This window comes from Azolla caroliniana, unplaced genomic scaffold (genome assembly GCF_043228905.1).
Source record: "Azolla caroliniana isolate FFs.n. ecotype wild unplaced genomic scaffold, voAzoCaro1.0.p SCAF_12, whole genome shotgun sequence".
In the NCBI taxonomy this organism is placed as follows: Eukaryota; Viridiplantae; Streptophyta; class Polypodiopsida; order Salviniales; family Salviniaceae; genus Azolla; species Azolla caroliniana.
Window position 1 is genome coordinate 985,202 of NW_028230447.1, and position 21,517 is coordinate 1,006,718.

A 21,517-nucleotide genomic window follows, 5' to 3' on the forward strand; every position below is an offset into this window, starting at 1 on the left:
AACATTATAGGGCGATGGCATTAGTCTTTTCTTTATATTCACTCATATGTTCACTTGCAAGCTCCAACTGTTGTCATGCTTCATAGACCAACTAAACAAACAAAAAAGATGGAGGGTGTAATTGTTAAAATGCTTCGAAGGGCTCAATTGCACACAAAAACTCCTAGAAGTTTAGGTAGACGACACAAACTTAATAATCTAGAGGAAGTGGTGTCGTGAAGCTAAAAACAAACTCAAATATCATGGCATGAATTGTACGACAATGTTCTCCATACGAGGCATCACGCAATTCTTACAGAGCCCAGGTGTTCGGTTCATTACGAGCCTTAATATATGCCACCCAAAGGAAGTGTTGCATCATATTCAATCGGTTGCTGGTCGGCAAGGACTCAGAGCTTGGCTTGCTGCCCGTCGCGTGGCATGGACTTGAGTTAGAGAACTTTTGCACTGATCGTGTGCAAGTCGAATGGGGCGGTGTTCTAGCTAGAAATTAATTTTTAAGTTCACGTATTCTTCTTGAGAACCACCTCTATGTCGATGCGTAAGAATGTACCATTGTTAATCCATTTTGTTGGAAGATGGACGAGAGTGAGTGTTGATCACTCTTGAGTTACTCTAATGTGTAAGCTAACAACTAAAACAAACTTTAATCATACCATATATGATATGACTTAATCATCTTCACATGATAAAACAAATATGTAAACTCTATGAGACTTTACAACAAGCTTAACACTCGACTGAAGAGTAATCAAGAAAGAAACCACTAAAATGATCGAATTAGCTCGACTGCTTGGCAGGGATGCATTGGCAGGAGACGTAGTGCGAATCAAGAGACGTTTGTGTTCTTCTTCAATCAAGGTCCTCATATACTCAAGTAGAGTACGTAAAATTCGTGTTCGTCTAGCATATATTCGTTTTCCTACGTTGGAAAACCGAATGCGAATGTTATTCAAACATTCTTGTGTTTCCCCCTTTTTTTAGGTTTACTTACCTCGTTATAAATAGTTAATCCAAAAGAATGGTATTCTATAATTCTCGAATGTTTAAATCATTCGCGAATGCGAATGCACGGATGGTGCATACTATGTAGTATGTACTCAAGTAAAGTCAAGTCAAGGCAAGTCAAGGAAAGTCAAGACTTGACCGACTAACAATGCTCGGAAAAGAGGATCCAAATAAAGGAAGTGAGAAAAGACAGAGACGATCGTCTGTCTGTTCGCCCCGCCATAGCTCAGACCTCTTCTTCTTCTTCTGATTCTTCCATTCATCTCCTTCTTTCATCGCCGCCATCGCCAACATCTGCTTCTTCTGCTTCTTCTGCTTCTTCTTCCGATCTTCTGCTTCCTCAATCGTCACCTGTTCTTCCGATCTTCCTATCATCATCATCATCAAAATCATCATCATCATCATCATCATCATCTTCTTCTTCTTCTTCTTCTTCTGATATCTGTTCATCTTTCCCGTTCCCCTTCTTCTTCGCTACCTGTCTTCCTCATCTTCTTCGTCCGATCTTCTCTTTCTATCAAATTCCCTTCCTTCTTCCTCACTTCTTCGGTTTTTTGTTCTATTCATCTTCTTATTCCCACATTTTGTAAATTATTTTTTACAACTAATGCACGAACATACCTCCTCCCTCCATCGCCATTCTCTCCATCTTCTGCATCTCTGCAGCTCTTTTTCTCATCTGATAACAAGTTAGAAGCAGAAATGGACGAGTTTGCCAACATTCTCGAGCGTGACTATGGCTTGAAGCCAACAGGAAGATCAGCTCCCATGGCATCTGTGAAACCTTCTGTACCTCTGTCTGGTTCTTCTTCTTCGATCAGATCCACCACAGCAACCCCTAGAAATGGACCTAATCGATGGACATCTACTCCTATATTGCCTGAAGACGATCTGCTTCTCGGAGGAAGAAAGCATGGAGGTAAGTATTCCTCTTCCTCCTCCTCTTCTTCATGCTGGAATGTCTTTAGATCTGTTTTTTGCGTTGTTCTGTTTGTAGGAAGCTATGGTGATCCTATCTTTGGAGATCCATCTAAGTTCTCTTCTTCGGGTGCTCCAACGCAAACGTCCGACTTCTTCCATGGAATCGACGGCGTTTTCAAACCCCCATCATCTTCGTCGTCTTCTGTTCAGGGCAAAAACACAGTTTTTCCGCCTTCGGAAGCTCCTCTTTATGACGACGACGATATATTCGGTGGAATGCCGGGAATCAAAAGCAAAGGATCAGTTCTTGATGACGTTTTTAATCTATCAAGCCCAGCTATGGCACAACCTTCTGTGTCAGTTTCTCAGAAACCAGAAGTTTATGATGATCTTTTAGGTGATTTTGGTAGAAGCAAGGAGAAAGTTGAGGATGTTAATGCAAAATTTGATATGCCATCGACAACAGCGAATAAGGAGTCTGGAATTGAGGAATTGCTTCCTGGATTTGGCAACTCAGAGCCCACCAAAGCAAGGTATGGAAGCTTTTTAGTAATGAAAGCACAGAATACAAATCATGAAATGATGGATATTCAAACAAGAAAGAATAGAAAATTAGAAAATTATATTTTTCACGAAGGAATATCATTACAACACCTGGGGCACTACCTCGTGGGCAGGCTTTAAAAAGGAAGATAATGCTTAAGCAGTTTTTCTTAGTAAAAAACATTTTGTGCCGTTGTCGTAAACTTAAGATGATTTGCAGCAATCTAGGAGTTTGTGATCTTGTAGGAGACTTTTTCGCTGGTTTAAAAGTGTGTTTCAATCAAATTAAAATATAGCAAATACATTAGGATGCCCGTGAACCACTTCATGGAGCAACCAATCATGTCTGCCACTATGCCTTTAACCTTTGTTTATCCTGTTCTATGGCTCCATATATCCGTTTCCTAGTTAAGGATGTTGGTATATTCTCGTGCATTTATGGCTCGTGTGGGGTGGAGATTCTGATATTCCCATCCATAATGAACTTGTATATTGTGGTGTGTAGATCCATGGATTCATATTCGTGAAACTTTATATCATCTGTGATGGATGTTTGAAGCGTGTGGGCGGCTCTATGGTGCATAGGTAGATTGTGCAGTTTGATTGCATGCCAACATTATTTGTTGCTGGTTTTCAACAGTAGATGTTAATCACTTGTGATGCATTATCTTATTTAAACAAACAGAGTTTCGTTTCTGCATTCTGAAATTTGTTCAGGTCATCAGGAGATACAAAACCGCCAAAGCCAATCAATGAGGCAAGGGCCCAAGAAGACCCTTTTTCTGTATTTGGGCAAGAGAGTGTATCTTTGAAGGCTACATCACTTCCAGAATCAAATATAGATCCTTTTGAAACTACAGCTGCTAGCCTTGGAGGATCAGGCAGAGGAGATTTCACTAATGGTAATGAAAACAGTCACAACCTCATCTTCGAGGATAACTCACCAACAGATGGCATGGGACCTGAACTTGGGACATCAGTTGATGCTTCAAAGAAGTATGTACCAAAAAGAAACAAGCCTAGTCCTTCTCCAAGCCCAAACAAAGCAAGTGAGAGTACGGGCTCTACTGAAGCTAATTTCATACCAAGCAGTTCTGTTGATAAAAATCCTCACAAAGACCGGAAGAATGCTGCTCAAAGCCCAACTGTGAATAGTGGAGAGTCTGTGTCATTGGGTCGCTCTTCGGGGAGGAGTGGACATATACGCAATGCTGAAGGTGATGAAATTTCAAGAAGGCGAGAATCAGGGGCTTCATCTAGCTATCGGAGAGGGGATGATTCTTCCCAATTTAAAAGAGGTGCAAATGTGGATGAATTTTGGATTTCTGTTGAAGATGTTAAACTAGTGACACAACCCACTACAGTGCCACCACCATCAAGAACACCTCCAATACCTGGCTCAAAACAGCAAAGGTCTTCCACCGCAAAATCCTCATCAAGTCGGAGAATGAAAGCGGATCAAGATAAGTCATGGGAGAATGGGCACTCATCATCTGATCCTAATGTGAAGGGAAGTTTTAATAAACCTGCAAATAATCTCGATGAATTCGAAGACTTTGCCTATGGTGGCCATAAAACATCTTTTAGAGTTTCAAAAAGTGATGCAGCTTCTTCACCTGTCGATGAAGAAGAAATAGAAGGAAGTGTTGCTGCCACAGCCTCTGGGGCAGCTATGAAGGAAGCCATTGAAAGGGCTGAAGCAAAGCTAAGGCAAGTAAAAGAGGCCAAAGATAGAGATAGAGGCCAACAAGGCAGAGAAGAAAGGGGGAGATCTAATCAAGAGCCCACGGTTGTGCGGGAGGTAGAAGAAAGAGAGAGAGAAAATAGAGAACAAGAGGCAAGGGAAAGACGTCGTAGAGGTAGTGAGAATGAAAGGGAAAGGGAGAGGGAGAGAGAAAGAGAGAAGGACAGGGCTAATGAGGTTGCTAGCCAACAAAGAGAAAGAGGCAGTGCAGATTTGCAAGGAAAAGAATCTCCGAAAGCCGCAGATGCGAAAGCAAAGGCAGATCGCCATGCAGTACAAAAGGCAATGGCTGAAGCTCGTGAAAGGCATGATCGTGCAGCAATGGAGAAAGCGAAGGCTTCTGAGAGAGAAAGAACAGCTGCTGCAAAGGAGCAGCTAAGACGAACTGATAATGATATTGAGTCATTTTTCATGTCAAGCACAAGGCCAACCAGTGCACCGAAGCAGAGAACCCAAGCTACGGTAGTTAACATGACATTTATAGATAGTTTTAGATTCTCTAAAGAACTAACATATATTATAAGCTAGCTAGATATGGTTTGGGGGAAAAAACTCCAAGATATCCCTGACATTTTCTTTATTTCCCCGAATGCCCCTTAAGTTTTCATATTTTCCTAGATGCACCTGGTCAACCGCCAAATGAGAAAGGACATTAGCCAGGGTTTGTAAGTTTAAAGATGGTTATGCGATCATTGAAGTTATATCTTGTTTCATATTGCCAGGATATGTTCTCAGGACAGCCGTCAAATGAAGGCCAATGGAGGAGCTCTAACTTAGCGCCTAATGTCAAGAAAGTACCATCAATGCCAACAATGGCTGATGATCTGAGCGCTATTTTCGGTACCTTTTCTGCCTTCACCTTCTTTTCTTATCATATCTTCGTTTTTGTGTTCTCTATAAGGAGTTTGATGCTTATCCACATCCTTGGCCATACAACGGAATTGGGGAGAACACACATATATGTGGAGGTCCACCGTATGAGGCTTTGAGTTCAGAGGTGTATTTTAATTTCATGAACTGTCAAAGAGAATACATGATACATGTAGCACACAGCACAGTATGTGACACACAGTGCATGCTCCAGAGAGAGCACTACACACCGCATGCATCAGAAAGTGGCAGCGCAACAATGCATGCATGTCGATGCATTTTTTCACTATCTCTAATCATAATTCTGGCTTCCCATTCTGGCTCGACGCAATGACATTTTCTAGTTCCCCCCCTTGTGTCATCAAAGGAGACTTCTTTCATCAGCCCTACTATTTGTTGTTTTTCTTCACGTATCCACATTCTTCTAGTACATTCTCTGAATGTTGAACCCTCTGCCTTTTCCCTTAAAGACATTCCATGTGACACCCACTGCTGGGGGATCTAATTTCCTAAGAGACTTGAGGTGTCCAGAACATTTCCGCTCTAAAAATCCAAGCGGTGTTTCCATTTGGCTATTTCTATTCCTCTCATGATTTTGCCGGACAGTCAAGATCTTCACCGACATTTCTCCATCTTGGAGCTTCACTTCTGCATAGGCTGACCCATTATTCAACAATTTTGTCTTGATCCAGGTTGGTGTTATGTATGGTTCACCAAAAATCACAGGATAGGAAGCTGAATCTTGAACAAAGAAATGCTGGTCTGTTGCCACATCCCTATCTTCACTTCGATGTTTGAAGAAGCCCTGAATAATTCTTCAGTTTCCTTCATTGCGTCATTGCATAACCTCTGGAGACCAATTTCACAACTTTTGGTTGTATTGACATGGCACTGTTATTCATCCACAGGATGCATATTTCCATGAAGTGTACTTTTATTAGGAATACAAACATCATCAGTTCCAAAATTGTCCACTCTCATCATAGCCGAGATTCATCTTGCCAAATGCCAGACATATATACAGATTGATTTGTCTTGGTCTTGTTTCATTTTTGAATGAGCTGTAATGTCTCATGTGTTACTGCATACTTTAGTGTACTATTGTTCCTTTTTTCTTGGATTTTTCAAGTAAATTAATAATCTTTATTTTCATACTGACATAGGTGGACCATCAACACCTGGTGAATTTCAAGAGATCGATGGAGAACCTGAAGATCGACGCAAAGCTAGATGGGAAAGACATCACAGAACACTTGAACGAGCTGTACCATTTCTATCTTTGATGCTAGACTTTGGTTTGAAAATGAGTTTGTTGAAATCTTGCTGAGAAGTATTTCTTGCTTTTTTCTTTCACAATAACACTATAATAATGGAGTGTCTTCTTTCACATGAAGTGTATGAATCTGACTGCACGCCTTATGTATGTTTTTCATGGAAACTATGCTTAATGGTCATGTGTAGTAGTATAGCAATTTCTTGGAAACTATGCTTAATTCACGTGTAGTATAGCAATTTCTTGGAAACTATGCTTAATTCACGTGTAGTATAGCAAAATCCTGGGACAGTTGCTTGTATGTAAACTCCTAAAAATAATGGCCTAATATACTTGATCAACAACTTAGCCAACACTTCTCAAAACACAGGAGTTTAGTGGTTAAAGATCGGGTTTCATGCTTGCAGAATGTTGGATTCAATCTTCTTTATAATGACCTATTATTCCTTTTCCTTTAACAAAGCTTCTGCCATTATCTTGATAAAATGGCTACAACACTTCAACAACTAATTTCTGATACACAGTCCAAAAAACTTGTATGTGATCCCTCGGTAGTGTAGAGAAGATCTGTGGGCCTAATTTTCATTTTAAAATTCAGGCTAAAGCTTTGGATGAGAAACGGGAACGTGATTTGAAGACCGAAAGAGATCAAGCTGAAAGACATGTAAGAACATATGTTTGTTTTAACATTTGTGTGATTTCAAGCTTCCTTCATTTAAACAAGAATTTGCCATTTTGGTCTTAACTTTGCAGAGGGCAGGAGAACTCGTGGATGCTGCGATCAAACGTTGGGCTGCTGGAAAGGAAGGGAATTTACGTGCTTTGCTATCAACACTTCACCATGTACATTTTTGTTTGAAACCATTTGTGTGTACATTCAGCTTTGCCTAGCATTTCACTAATGTAATCTAATGGACCTGTTTGTTTTTGTAGGTTCTTTGGCCAGAGTCTGGTTGGAATCCAGTGTCATTGACGGACCTTATTACGAGTGCAGCTGTTAAAAAAGTATACAAAAAGGCTACTTTATGTGTTCATCCTGATAAGGTCCAGCAGAAGGGTGCTACAATCCAGCAGAAATATGTTGCGGAGAAGGTCTTTGACCTCTTAAAGGCGAGTTTCCATTTCACCTCTAATGAAGAGATTAAGAATAAATAGTTTTGCAATTGTTCGTAATAGTGATCTCTTTCCCTACACAGGAAGCTTCCAATAAGTTCAATTCAGAGGAGCTATACTAGTATTTGAATCTTGCATGAATGAAGAGCTGAATGATTGATGAAGGATCATATGGAGACTGCATGAATCTCGAGATTTCATACTGTGTTCACCCTTTCAGCAGACACGGGGATATTGCATGCAAATTCTCACGTCAACTTCATGTTGTTTGCAAACAATATTAAACAATGTTTTCAGAGACGAAGTGCTGCTGGTGATGGTGACATCAGAATAGAGTCCTGGACGAACCTCACTAAGTGTGATATAGCAATTACTTTAACTCAGGCCCATAAATCTGCAAAATCATGATTTGTGTGGGTTTGGCATTCAGCCCTCGAAGTTAATATATATGAGCCTTTCTCTATGTGTGTTTTTTGTGTATGCATGACATACTCTATCCTGCCATCCCAGTACAGCTTATCCATATTTTTAAGTAATGAAAATGATTTGAGCAGCCAGAGTGTATATTTTCTGTATATCACTGATTATATGGTTATTATATCACAGCTTCCGTATGCATTTGATAAATCATAGTACTAAAGCGTATGGTTATTTTTCTGCTGATTTGAATATCTAACACATTATTTTAAGATTAGATTTCATGTTTGCACTTCTGGACATTTTCTGATTCCCATGACCAACGTTTTCTTAATCCAAGTGAGAATTAAATAATTTGTACATATAAATCATACTACAGATATGTGAACTTCATTTGAAGTCTTTTGCTCCAATGTTGAGAATCACAAGATAATAATGAAGTTGTGCTTCATAGTTAATTTTTGTTTGAGATGGGATGATATTGTAACCATTATCATTTGGCAAATTGGCAGCAATTGTGGATAGTTACTGTCCTTAAGTAGTTGCGTGCAGACAAAAGAGAACTTCATTGTCGATTTTAAAACAAAACTACTAAGGTAATCAGTATACACTCTGATTATTATATGATTTGAAGTCATAAATCGTAGTCTTCATGTGGTGTAGTTTCCTGAATCTTCTTCATCTGACATTGATAGCATGTACTTAAAACTCATTCTCTTTCTTGACATGGATAGCATGTCCTATAAGCATCCTGGAATCTTATTCATTTGATTTGAGTCTACTTAGAAAACCATTTTCTTTCTTAAAAGTTATTCAATGAAGATTCTTGAATTGTTTCTTTTGATCAACTCATACACGAAACTCACTTTCTTGATCATCGCTAGCAGTTTTACAAGCATCCTGTAATCTAATTCTTTAAAGATATTAAGTACATCCATCTAAATGACATCCACTGTGTGATCTCTAGCTCTTTACAATGAAGCTAAAGTCATCTAAAAGTGACACGTTTTATGTACTGTGGCGTTGTGGACATCCTACTGCTGCATTATGATTGCCAACAACTGTTTAGTAACCAACTTCAGAACCATTTCATGTAACCACTTTCAGAACCATAAATATCAATCAAGGGGTAAATGTAAATTTAGCTCATAAATTGTTTGATACAATCTTTTGGATGAAATCTTTCTCAGAAAATGGTATTTCAAGACTGAAATAATTGATGACAAAGTGGTCGTCAAAGGAAATGCTGATGTGACAAGACGTGTAGCAAAGAAGAAAAGCATGTCAGGAAGTAACTAAGCAATTTATTAAATTCATTGATCACATCTGAAAATAGAATATCATGAGACATCCAATAGAGTTACTTCTCATGGGCAGGTTGGTATGAATCTATAGCAGCCTAAACTAACGAAGCATCACATAGGCAAAACATCCAATATAAATACCTTCCATAGGCAGGTTTCTTGAATAGATGGCTGCCTAAACCCATATAAGATCAAGGTTGTCTAGGCAAAACATTCAACACAATACATTCCATGAGTGGCTTGTTTGAGTCAATGGCTGCCTAAACAGGCAAAATCCATCCGATAAATACCAGACATTGTCCTAAATCTCAAATCTGCATGATCGTAAAACATTTGTGGACAATATATGAGTGATTGGGTATGCAACACTTTCCAAACACTTTCCTACATTTGTGGACAATATATGGGTGATTGGGTATGCAACACTTTCCAAACACTTTTCTACATTTGTGGACAATCAAGAATACAGAACATTCTGAGATATTTAAGATTCGACTATTTTCATTAAGGACTAAACAAACTAAAAGTCTACATTTATGCATTCCTTTAAATGCTCGGTCACCATCGTAAGTGCTCAAGGGTAGGTAGGTCCAAACCACTTCATCATTTGGCAAGCTTATCTGTTTACTGCACATCATCTCATATTGCATTTTGAAACAATTTAAAAATAACAATTTAAGTTTTAGGTACAACCTAAACGTCCTCTACATTTTTCAGTCATAAACTCAGAAACACAAGAATGTCAAAGTCCACTTTAATGTGCACTAAAACAACAAAAACAACTGGGCAAAAAAGCCATATGGACAACGAAGAATAGATGGAGATATAAAGCCAGATAAATATACATTTCAAAACAAAGTGACTTGTAAGGTAACAAATATTGTATGTACTCAAATGATCAAAAAGAAAAGAAAAAGAGATATTGTAAGCGGATGCTTTCTAGTTTGGCTTTCCAGAATACATCGAAACTGCTTCCTTCCATATCATATCCTGAATTTCCTCCACAGTAAGTGAGGAATTGTAACAATCATAGTCAAAGGAATTAGGGCAAGTGGGCTCATCTGAAGGATCATGGAGGCTCGAGAGATATGCATGATCTAGTGCTTCAGTGGCAGTGATCCTTTTTGTTGGATCAAAAACCAACATTCGCTCAGCGAGATCACAAGCTAGAGGAGAAACATGGGGAAACATAGTTGCCAGAGGTTGTCTTGTATACCCGGACAAGAATGTCAAAATATGCATCTGGGCTGAGGATTCTGAAAGGAAAGCCAAGTCAGTCTCTACTGGCGATCCTAAAAGTTTAGCAATTAGCTTAAGGTGGTTCACAGGATGCTCTTGATGAATACTAGCGGGGAATGGGGTTTTTCCAGTAAGCATTTCAAGGAACAAACATCCAGCTGACCATATGTCAACAGCTGCAGTATACAGTCTACTTCCAAGAAGAAGCTCCGGAGCTCTATATGGTCTAGTCACAACATATTCAGTAAGAAACTCATCTTCTGAGGATGTAGATGTGCGAGCCAAGCCAAAGTCACATATTTTAAGCATACAATCATCACAATTCACGAGAATGTTGCTGGGCTTCAAGTCTCGATGAAGAATATTCCCTGAATGAAGGTACTTGAGACCTCTCAAGAGTTGGTATATGAAGAACTGGCAATAGCTATCTCCGAGGCATGGCGATGGTCTGAGAACCTGTTGAAGGTCAGTATCCATCAGCTCCGAGACTATATACACGTCATGGAAATCTGAAATGTGTGTGGGAATTATGAGATCTTTGATGGATAGGACATTTTCATGGCAAATGTGAAGTAGTAACATAATCTCACGGAGGGTCCGGCAAGCAGTTAAGCGGGTTTTAAAAGCATTAGAGATCTTCTTGATAGCAACTTTCTCTCCTGTTTGTAGGTTAGTGAATGCATATACCTCTCCATAGGCGCCTGTGCCGAGGGGTCTGATAGGGTGGTAACAATCATAGACCACAAATTCACCTCCAGGGGTGGAATACCTTAAGTAGTTCCTACTCATGCCTCCCATTTCTTGAAGCTCTCTTGTACATAAACAAGTTTCTTGGATCCGATCAACAAGAGGCTTATTGATCAATGCCAGTGAGATCAGAAACGACCTTTCTGCTTCAGATCAGAACTGTTGATATGGTTTTGATGCCGAGAACAAAGAACCCTAGTTTTTCTTGAGTCGGAATCTGAATATTCTAATCAGTCAGGTCAAATGAAACAATGAAGATTGGTTTGATGCAGAGAACGAGAAACCCAAGTTTGTTCTTGGGCCAGGATCTGAATTTTCTAATCAATTAGATTACGTACACAAATGACGAGCGGAAGGTCTTACCTGTTCCCCTTCTTCTAATGAGAGAATGTGCAGAGATCTAGTTCAAGGAAAACTCTTGTCTTCTGCTCGAGAGAGATGCAGAAAATGGACTGCGATGGCTCTCTTCTCACCCCCCCTCTCTCTCTCTTAACAACCTTGTCTAACAGAAACAGCATTTGCTCTCAACAGCTATATCTTACAGAAGCAGCATTTGCCGTCTCCATCGGTCTGGATACCTGTCTCTCTGCTCTCTGCCTCTGCCTCTGTCTCTCTTTCAGAACTGAAGGGGAGATATAGAAACCATGGGAGGGAATAATATATATGTGTGTGTGTGTGTGTGTGTGTGTGTGTGTATGTAGGCAATGGAAGCAGTGAAAGTTCAGTCTTTACTTCTTCTGATCTGTGCAGGCAATGGAAGCAGTGAGAGTTTAGTCTTTACTTCTTCTGATCTGTGCAGGCAATGGAGGCAGTGAAAGTTCAGTCTTTACTTCTTCTGATCTGTGCAGGCAATGGAGGCAGTGAAAGTTCAGTCTTTACTTCTTCTGATCTGGTGAGGAGGAGAAGGGAAGAAAGAAGATGGACCCACAACACACAAGAAGATACATTCTCTGTCTCTGTCTCTGTCTCTGCTCTTTGTATCATTCTCATTCTCATTTTGTTGCCATTCATTCCTTTCACACATACACATGAATAATGAGAGATACATAGATGATTTAATGTTCATGGGAGACCAATTGTGATGAATGAATGAATGAATGAATGAATGAATGAATGAATGAATGAGTGAGTGAGTGAGTGAGAGAGAGTTGTCCAGCTAGCCGAGATGGATGTAGCTCAGTTGGTAAGGTTGCCCAATGGAGACCATGTGGTCATGGGTTCAACCCCCTACATTCCAACCAGAGTGGCACCTAGTCAAATAGATATATTATATGGTCTAATAGAGAGGTGAGAAAATTGTGCTTCAAACTCAAGATGTAGTGTTTATTAGTGTAAACAACTTTTCACTAGGATAAGATAATTGGTATACAAAAAAAGGACCCATCAACTACATGTAGCTTAGTTGGTAAGGTTGCCCAATGGAGACCAAGAGGTCATGGGTTCTCAACCCCTTACATTCCACAGTAATTTGATAAGAAAGGTGAGAAATTGGGTTTCCAACCCGAGTGTAACAACTTATCGCTAGGGTAAGATAATTACGATAAAAGAGAGAGGGGGGGAGAAGCTCGTGTTGCTTGCCCTTCATGTTACACCCTCGACAACGTGGATTTGCTCGTGTGAGGATTGTGTCCAATTCACTACATTATGCGTCTGTGGATGCCTTTCCCCACACATCCTCCTTTCCCCACACAATTGGCAACACACCCAACCTTGGTAGAGCTCCATTGAATAGCTGGTATGATGAGTGTCACGAATCAAGAGTGAATACTTCCAATGCATTGTGAGGATGACGAAGACCTTGTATATCGCTAAGTTTGAAGCACAAGTGTCACATGGAGGCTGGGACATTGAAGCAAAAGAGCATGGAGAATGATTACCCATTCTCGATTCTCGGTCACCTTCCCTTGCATCTTACTTTATGTTATGACATACATTTGGAACTAACATAACTTGCTTAGTTTTTTTTCAAATGGAGGATTGATCTTTGTTTCACGCGCCCTACACTTTCACTTTGGAAAAATTTGAGCCATCACAAAGAATGCACACAAATTGCTTTTGAAGTTGGAAAACTTGTTGCGGTGAGGCCTCTCCAATACCTTCAAGTGTTATGTTGCTCGCAAGTGCTATAATAGGGGCTTTAGGCTCTTTTCACTCTAACTTCATCGATGTTTGCCATTCCACATTTGACCTATAATAAGAGATTTAATTGTTGGTGGCCAATTAATTATATTTTTTCAATATATTTCAAATAAATTGGTTGATTAAGTAAACACACTCAAAAAGATGATGAGGTAATCCGCATAATTGTAGGAATAACAACATTTCTCTTGTATTACAAGTAACAATTTATGATCATTAAAAAGATAAAAAGACAATCCACCTAATCATAGGAGAAAATCATTAGAACTTTATGTACACACAACAATTAACGATTAATCGAGAGTGCGCCATTAGGGTTTCTTCTTTTCCACTAACTTTAGGTCTTGGGAGGTTTTTCTTTTATTCTTTTTTCTTCTTCAGATTTAGGGTTTTCTTTTTCCTCTACTAAGAACATACTTGAGAGAGAGTTTCTTCTTCATCGTCTTACTTGAGAGTTTAGGGTTTTCTTCTTCTTATTCCTTTTCGGCGGCCTCTTTGACATTGCAACTACTTACCTACTTACTTACATCTACTTCGAAGGTTCAGTCTTCTTCTTCTCTGCAACAGAGAATGTTATGCAGCTCACTTGACTCAACTTCATCAAAAACTCCATAGCCTCCCTTTGGTTTTCGTTTGTGCTCTAATCATATGATCGTTTTGTAAAACCCACCAAAATCATGTTGGTCTATCTCTAATAATTGTAAACCTAAATTTGTAATGATATCTCTTGTATATGTTTACTCGCATTTTATTGTAATAGCATGTACATTCCTTGAATCACATGCATGTTAATCATCATTCGGGTCATCGCTCCCTTCGCATTTGGAGAGCCTTGGAGTTCAGGCTCTCTTCGACGTTCGGCTCCCTTTGAGTCTAAAGATTCTTCCGTGTCTAAGACCTATCATTCGTGCCTTCTCAACCCTTGTGACCTCCCTAGTCCAAGACCCTCGTAGTCCCACGCGAGTAGCACACATGCGCGCATTATCACGACAACGTGGCTAAATTATACCATGTACACAAGTGAGTAAAAATGGTCACTACGGAAGGTTGTGCACAATAGAAAACACAAATTTTAGCACAATTAGTTGGTTTGTTGGTTTGAATATACTTTTGACACAATGTGGATTGACAACCTTGCCCAACTATTTGAAGTACTTGTACAACGCCTATCAATTTTTTTATAATGATTAATGATTACATATCTTAAGACTAACCTTGTCCATCCAACTATTGCATAAACAAAATTTCAAATGATTTGATCATCATGAAAAGAAAAAAGGTTTCTTATTTTGCTTAATGAGTGTTCAATTCTTCGGTCATAGGAGCAAGCCACAATAGCCACACACACATATTGGGCTTCTCAAGGGATTCCAGCAATACACACTTGGAAACCCCACAAATGAAGCTTCTTAAAGGGGTACCTCCATCATATGTGTGTGTGTGTGCGTGCACAACATAGTATAGATCTCTCAAAATATATACAACCTTCACACTCACGTTACAATGGGAATGGCCCCCTATTTTCTATTCCCATTCTAAGCTATCAAGTTTGTTGTGTGATTCAACACATGTTCATTCTCTTTCATGCCCTTCACTTTTTCCTCTTCCTTGTTTCCATGACTTTGGCCTCCCATGATTGACATGGTGTTCAAATAAACCTATACGCTTATGATATCTACACATGCACCCACCACATTTACATGATTTGAACCCCAAGGCATGCACTACCAATTATTGACCAACCTTCGAACCTTGTATAAAAGATTACAAGCATTGACTTACAAACATCCACCATTAACTTGCTCTGACTTTCAAGAACAAGGTGTTTAATACAAACCTTGCAAACAAGAACAAATAGAAAGATTATTCCTGTAGACCTTTCTTGTCTTTACATGAAATAATCTTGCACCATCCACATACACTTGATCAGGCTTATACATAAAAAAAAGGAAGCCTTAATAAATCCACATTAAAAAACCTACCTTGAAAACTGTGGACTAAAAACTATGGTGGATGTCATTCCATACAAATGCTACAGACGAATACAGCTTAATTAAGATAGATAGATATCTTTTTAACATCCATGGCAGACAGATTGCAATCTATAAGACGGGGCCCAGCCCATGGAGAGGATCAAACCTGGGTTCTCTACATTTTATGACTTTGATGCTATGGTGTTAGCTACCAAGCCAACAGCCATCGAGAAAATATACTCTTTATAAACATAAAACAGAACATGATATATATTAGGAGGAAGAGAGTATGTGTGTGTGTGAGAGAGAGAGAGAGAGAGAGAGAGAGAGAGAGAGAGAGAGAGAGAGAGAGAGAGAGAGAGAGCACGTCCTCTAACTTAATATACAAAATGGGATCCACATGAAAGACAAATAGCATATACTAGGAAAGAAGTATGTTTACAATTTGTGTCACAATATATGCATGCGTTTATTTGGATATCATAATTGACTCCTCATTCTTGAACATTTTTCTGTAATCCAAATTCCAATCATGACTGATAAATAATTCTGAAGATATGGTTTTGCAAAAATATACAAAGAAAGAATTTATAAGAGATATAGATATGTATGTATATATGTAGTTTCTTAAAAGACAATGACATCGATCAAAACTAAATATTGATTGAAATTTACAGGAACTCATATAAACATCCATATTTACAAGAAACTTTATTCTTTGAAGGTGATAAACCGAGACAGACATTGTGACAAATATCCTTGCAAGGTAGAAGTTAAAAAACTTGATGGCGATACAGATATTCTGGGTGTTGAATACTCTTTCAATGTAGTTTCTCGCCAGAACTTCAAAACATGAAGACTTTCTTCATCGGCATATCGTTGGATAACTATCCTTGATTCAAACCCTTTTTTCCTCATAATCTGACAGATTTCTCCTGGATTGTTGGCAGTTATAGTCACAAGGTAGAACAAGCCCTTGCGAGAGAGGAGCATATCTACAACCATAAGCATTCTATCAATAACTGTTCGCCCTCGATCTCCACCTGCCCAAGCAGATGTGATTCCATCTAATCCTACTTCTTCTTCGCATGTTAGAACATATGGTGGATTGAAAATAAGAACATCAACTCTTCCCGCCAATCGTTCTTCTAATCCTGAAACGAGATCTGTGACAAATACTTCTCCAAAGATTTGGTGAGATCTAAGTGTAGATAATGTGGCCTTTGAAGCTTCTTCACTTAAATCGGTGGCAATATATTCAACATTGTTGGTCTCATCACCAAGCATTAGTGCTAGTGAAGTGATGACATAACCACTTCCTGATCCTACTTCTACACATACACTAGGTTGAAGTTCTCTTAGATGAGTTCTTTCTGAAAGAAGCGCATCTACAAGAGCAAAGGAATCATCACATGGCTCGTAAACATCAGGGTGACTGGCTACAAGCCGAATATCTGCACAGTTTCTTTGAGGAGAGAAAACCTGATAAAAGCACAATAATGCAAAGATTGAATATGTCTGTTGGTAAAGAGACTATTCTTAAGAGTCACCAAAGCATAGAATGTACACCTATATATGAAACATTAGACTACCTAGACTATTTCTATATGTGATTCATGATGTGAAGATTTTGGTTTCCAAGACCACTCTCTAAAGATATAGTGAAATGTATCGCGATCTGCTCTTAAGACAGAGCTTCTATAAAACACTTTTAATAAGAAGATGAACCAAGGATTTGGTCTAATATTTAGGGCCAGAATGCGCACTCATGCAACTATGAAGAGAACAAATATGTGAACCAATAAACCAAAGAAAATGATTGTTCTCCATGTTTATAACAGGTAAATTGAAGGCAACTTTACCATGGAAAATTGATAATGGTGATAGCAGAAGAGACGTTATCAATATTTATGGCAGTGAAATAAAAACTAGATTTACATGTAAAATCCATATAGATGATAACAGAAAATTTTCTTCATATTTATAAGGGGAGAACAAATGACGGTTTATCATGGAATTCCCCTATCCGGTGAAAACAGAATTTAGTTTTTTTCCATATTTATAGCAGGAAAACAAAAAAATAGATTTCCCATGGAAAGTCCATACAGGCGATAACAGAAGAAACGCCAGTCATCCTCGAAATGAAATAGAAATAGAATAAATACATAAATAAGAAATACGATCTACGTCTTCTTTTCTCTCTCTCGAGAGAAGAAGAAGACTTACCTGAGCAAAGGCGCCGTATTGATCGTTGATGAGAAGGGAGTGATCTGCGAGGTGAAGGCGCAAATGAGGAGGATGCAGAGCAGCGAGGGCGTTCACATCCAGGGCTATGTCCATGGAGGATCAAACAGACGGGGATTAAGAAACACCAGAAGAAGCAAAGAAATCAGGCAAGAAACGCAGGCGGAGGAGGAGGAGAACAGGAACTCTCTCTCTTTCTTTCTTCTCTGTCTGTCTATCTATAATATGTCTCTTCTCTGAGTCAAATTGGATATGTCTAGCAAAGGGCCCGGTTTCGCCTCGAACCGAACCGAACCGTTAAGCCATGGTTTAAAGGTTTATAAGCTCCAAAATAATTAAATGGTTTGGTTTTAATTAGGGAAAAGTACCAGGATACCCTTGAAGTTCGTCTATTTATCAGAATACCCCTAGAAGTTCCAAATTTATTAGAATATCCCTAGAAGTTCTAAATTGATCAAACTACCCCTATGTCCAAAAAATTACACTTTATAAAGTAATTATACACTCAAATCTTCGGTAAATAGGGCTAGTTCGGGTCCATTTCTTCTATCTTTGGTAAATAGGGCTTGTAGATTTAAGTGTATAATGATTTTATAAAGTGTAATTTTTTGGACATAAGGGTAGTTTGGTAAATGTGGAACTTCCAGGGACATTCTGGTAAATATACGAACTTCCAAGGGTATCCTGGTACTTTTCCCTTTTAATTATTAATAAACGATTCGGTTTTAGTTCGTTTTGGTTCTAAATCTAGGGTTTATCAGTTTATAAGTTTAAGTGGTTTAGATTGAAGGTTTTTGGGCTAACTTTTTTTTATCCCTTAAATGTTTATGCGATTTAATGTTTTATATTGATTTAATTCACTTAACTTAAATGTTTATTTAATTTAATGGCTTAATTAATGCTTATTTCTTTCTTTCTTTTTTCAATTTAATTAATTAATTAAACAAAAATGCTGATTTAATTTAGTGTTTTTTTATTTTTTTAATTAGTTTGATTTAAATATGGTTAGGTTTAAACTTTTTATTAAATGGCTCAAGTTTGGTTTTAACTTTTCCCTAAACGGATTTGGTTTACCTTTTCTTAAATGGTTTGGTTTAATGGCTTGAAAGTTAATAACGGTTTGGTTTGGTTTGGTTTTTGTTTTATATAAATGGTTTGGTTTAATGGCTTGAAAGTTCATAAACGGTTTTGTTTTATATAATTGGTTTGGTTTAGCTCGGTTTGCTTTCAAGGAAAAGAAATCGAACCGAACCGGGCTATTGGAATATTTAATTTTTGCATACCTATAAAAATGACGATTATAACTTTATTTATACATAATACTCAACTAATCTCAAAACTTATGCTCATGTTAACTCCATTTAGTTTGCCAATTGCAAATTCCATAGAAAGGACATTACAATACCTTGCTTGGGGAATAAAAAACAAATCTCCTATATCCTTATGTATATATACGCACTAATCTCAGAACTTTTGCTTGTGTTAACTTGATTTAGTTTGCTAACTGCAATTACATAGAAGGACATTATAATACCTTGGGGGATAAAAACAATTTGTTCTGACGAAAGTCTAGGAATCATGTCTCTCTGCCAATGCAACTAGAGATCCCAACTACTAGGAAACTTGTTGCACCAGATACAAGAATAGGAGCCCAACACATATTTGCTATTGCAAGAGAGCCTTTCACATTATCTACTCCGATGCATTTGGAATGACAAGTCATTGGTATTTCGTCAAACATTACGTGGTGTAGTGGTTATCCTTTGCATTACATACCTTGTTTATATATATATATATATCTTTTTTAGCTGACAAGCAGACATCTTTAGGCTTGTGTTTTTTATCGAGTCATGGAAGCAATTGCTTCTTCAATCGGAAAAAGGCAGAAATCTTCATAAACCATGATTATTCTTTTTGGGATTGCCAAGCTCAGAGTTTTTTTTTCCAAGGTTCAGTGACAATGAAACAAACATTTTAACGTCTACCCTTTGTACTTCTTATTGTACCCTTGCCCTAGCCTTCAACCTTCTATATATTTCTTGTTTGACTTGTTTCCCCATGTGCACTTCTCACATCATGAAACACTTGTATTAATATGAGTAAGCGCCAACTACCCTCTTAATTAGTGAGGTAAATTGAGAGAGTGGTGCAACTAATGTATGGGTTAACAACTTGTTGCATAGTAGGGACCTTACTTAGAGTTCTAAGCTTAGATCTCCATATATTTGTGTCCTTTTGTTTGTCGTACTTTTTCCACTTTTAGTGAACCACTAAACCAAGTATTAACATTACCGATGTTGATCAAACTCCAAACGTTAAAAAGGGATATCTCCTATGTAACGTTATAGTTTATCCATGTCATGTTCATCATGAGACATTAAATCATATCATGCGAAAATGTAGGAGACATCTATATGCCAAACTTTTCGTGAACAAAGTATTGATCTACCAATACAATTCACATTATCTTAATACAAATATAAACATTCACTAGGACTTTAGTATAGAAGAAACACATATTATTTGTAAACTTGACATCGCAATTAATGAACATGATCATTCATGAACGTACAAGTAACACTTCACAACTACTATGTAACATAAACAATAGCTTGGTGCATCAAATTTGAAGGGAGTTGTTATTACATATGAAATCATATCTTTATTAATGAACAAAAACAACTTTATTTCACTCTGTGTGATTGTTTATGAATCACGCATTGTTTTATGGAACATTATTAGAAATGGAATTGGAAAAGTGGTTTAATTTAATCGTCATCTTCTGATGGAGTTGGAGCAGGAGGAATTGGTGTTGAGGGAGGAGTCAGAGCAGGAATAGTTAGCGCAAGAGGTGGAGTAGGAATTGGAGAAATAGTTGGAGTTGGATATACTGATGGACAAGGTTGGGGCTCAGGCTCAGGTTCATCCGCATAGGTTTTTGATGGCCCATGAAGGACTAACATTGTGACAAAAAGGAAAATGCACAAAAATCGGAATCGTTGCAACTCCATCTTCCCCATGATAATACAAGTTATATATTGGATAACACTTAAATTGTGTATGGAGTATGTAATTAAGTTTGCTTTTCGTTGCTACAAAAGCTTTCCCCCCCCCATCTTTATAGTGCCACAACACCTTGATGTATCATCAATACCAATGAAAAAATTCATAAATGATTAGTGATAATAACAACCATGGAAATTGGAATCTTACAATGAAAATAAGCAATAATTGTTTTCCCTTCCCTCGGGATTTCTAGGATATTCTAACTCTTCATTTTCAAGCATTTAATTCATTAAATTGATTTTGATGAGGTGCTTCGTTATACAATCTCTTTCTGTTTTTCAATGAATGAAAACTTTGATATTAGAAAAACATATATTACAATACAAGACATGATATTTACATTTCAAGAGCTCCATGGACAATTTTGATTGAAAATGGCAAAGACACAATCCATGATATGCTTAGGTAAAATTGCTCGAAAATGATGGTCGGCAAAAGTTTTCATTTAAAGATTATCGATAACAGTTAGTATGGAATGTTAGTGGATATTGAATAGTGATTATTTTGCGTGCATGCCTTAATGTTTCAAATAATTTTCAACATCTTCAATTTCAAGCAATTGCTTTATTGAAATGATTTGGATGGTGTATACATTTGTTTCATAAAAAGCATAGATATACAAACATACATCAACATGCATACGCATACATATACATAAGTTTCTAGACATTCATGTAAGCACATGATACATGGTTAATCAATCATAAACATTAAAACACAGAGGCTTAATCAATTGTACATATTCATACAATTGCAAAATTGAGGTAGGTGCATTGTTTATCACATTCTATCTTTACATGAATTCTTACTTTTTGTGTGTTCTATGTAATAGGTCTTGATGTCCCAATGGCATCTGATTGACACACAAAGTCGAGGGAAGTGAAAGTTTGTATTTTAAGGTATATTTTAGTGTAAT

General features: G+C 37.9%; 2 protein-coding genes and 1 pseudogene across 2 annotated transcripts; 1 reads left to right on the top strand and 2 right to left on the bottom strand.

Moving 5' to 3' along the window:
- The first annotated feature begins 1,541 nt into the window (after window positions 1-1,541).
- On the top strand, window positions 1,542-8,023 carry LOC147856729 (uncharacterized). Its single transcript, XM_087328355.1, has 9 exons — window positions 1,542-1,927; window positions 2,006-2,462; window positions 3,190-4,678; window positions 4,939-5,056; window positions 6,250-6,350; window positions 6,958-7,023; window positions 7,113-7,202; window positions 7,293-7,473; window positions 7,560-8,023. Exons 1-9 carry the CDS (start codon window positions 1,711-1,713, stop codon window positions 7,592-7,594), a joined length of 2,754 nt encoding a protein of 917 aa, XP_087184481.1. The 5' UTR covers window positions 1,542-1,710; the 3' UTR covers window positions 7,595-8,023.
- Window positions 8,024-10,013: 1,990 nt separating this feature from the next.
- Window positions 10,014-11,583, bottom strand: LOC147856730 (mitogen-activated protein kinase 3 pseudogene; annotated as a pseudogene).
- A 4,357-nt stretch (window positions 11,584-15,940) lies between these two features.
- On the bottom strand, window positions 15,941-17,666 carry LOC147856731 (uncharacterized). Its single transcript, XM_087328050.1, has 2 exons — window positions 17,518-17,666; window positions 15,941-16,773 (listed from the first exon to the last, which is right to left on the bottom strand). The coding sequence occupies exons 1-2, from the start codon at window positions 17,629-17,631 to the stop codon at window positions 16,003-16,005; spliced, it is 885 nt and encodes a 294-aa protein (XP_087184176.1). The 5' UTR covers window positions 17,632-17,666; the 3' UTR covers window positions 15,941-16,002.
- Window positions 17,667-21,517: the final 3,851 nt, after the last annotated feature.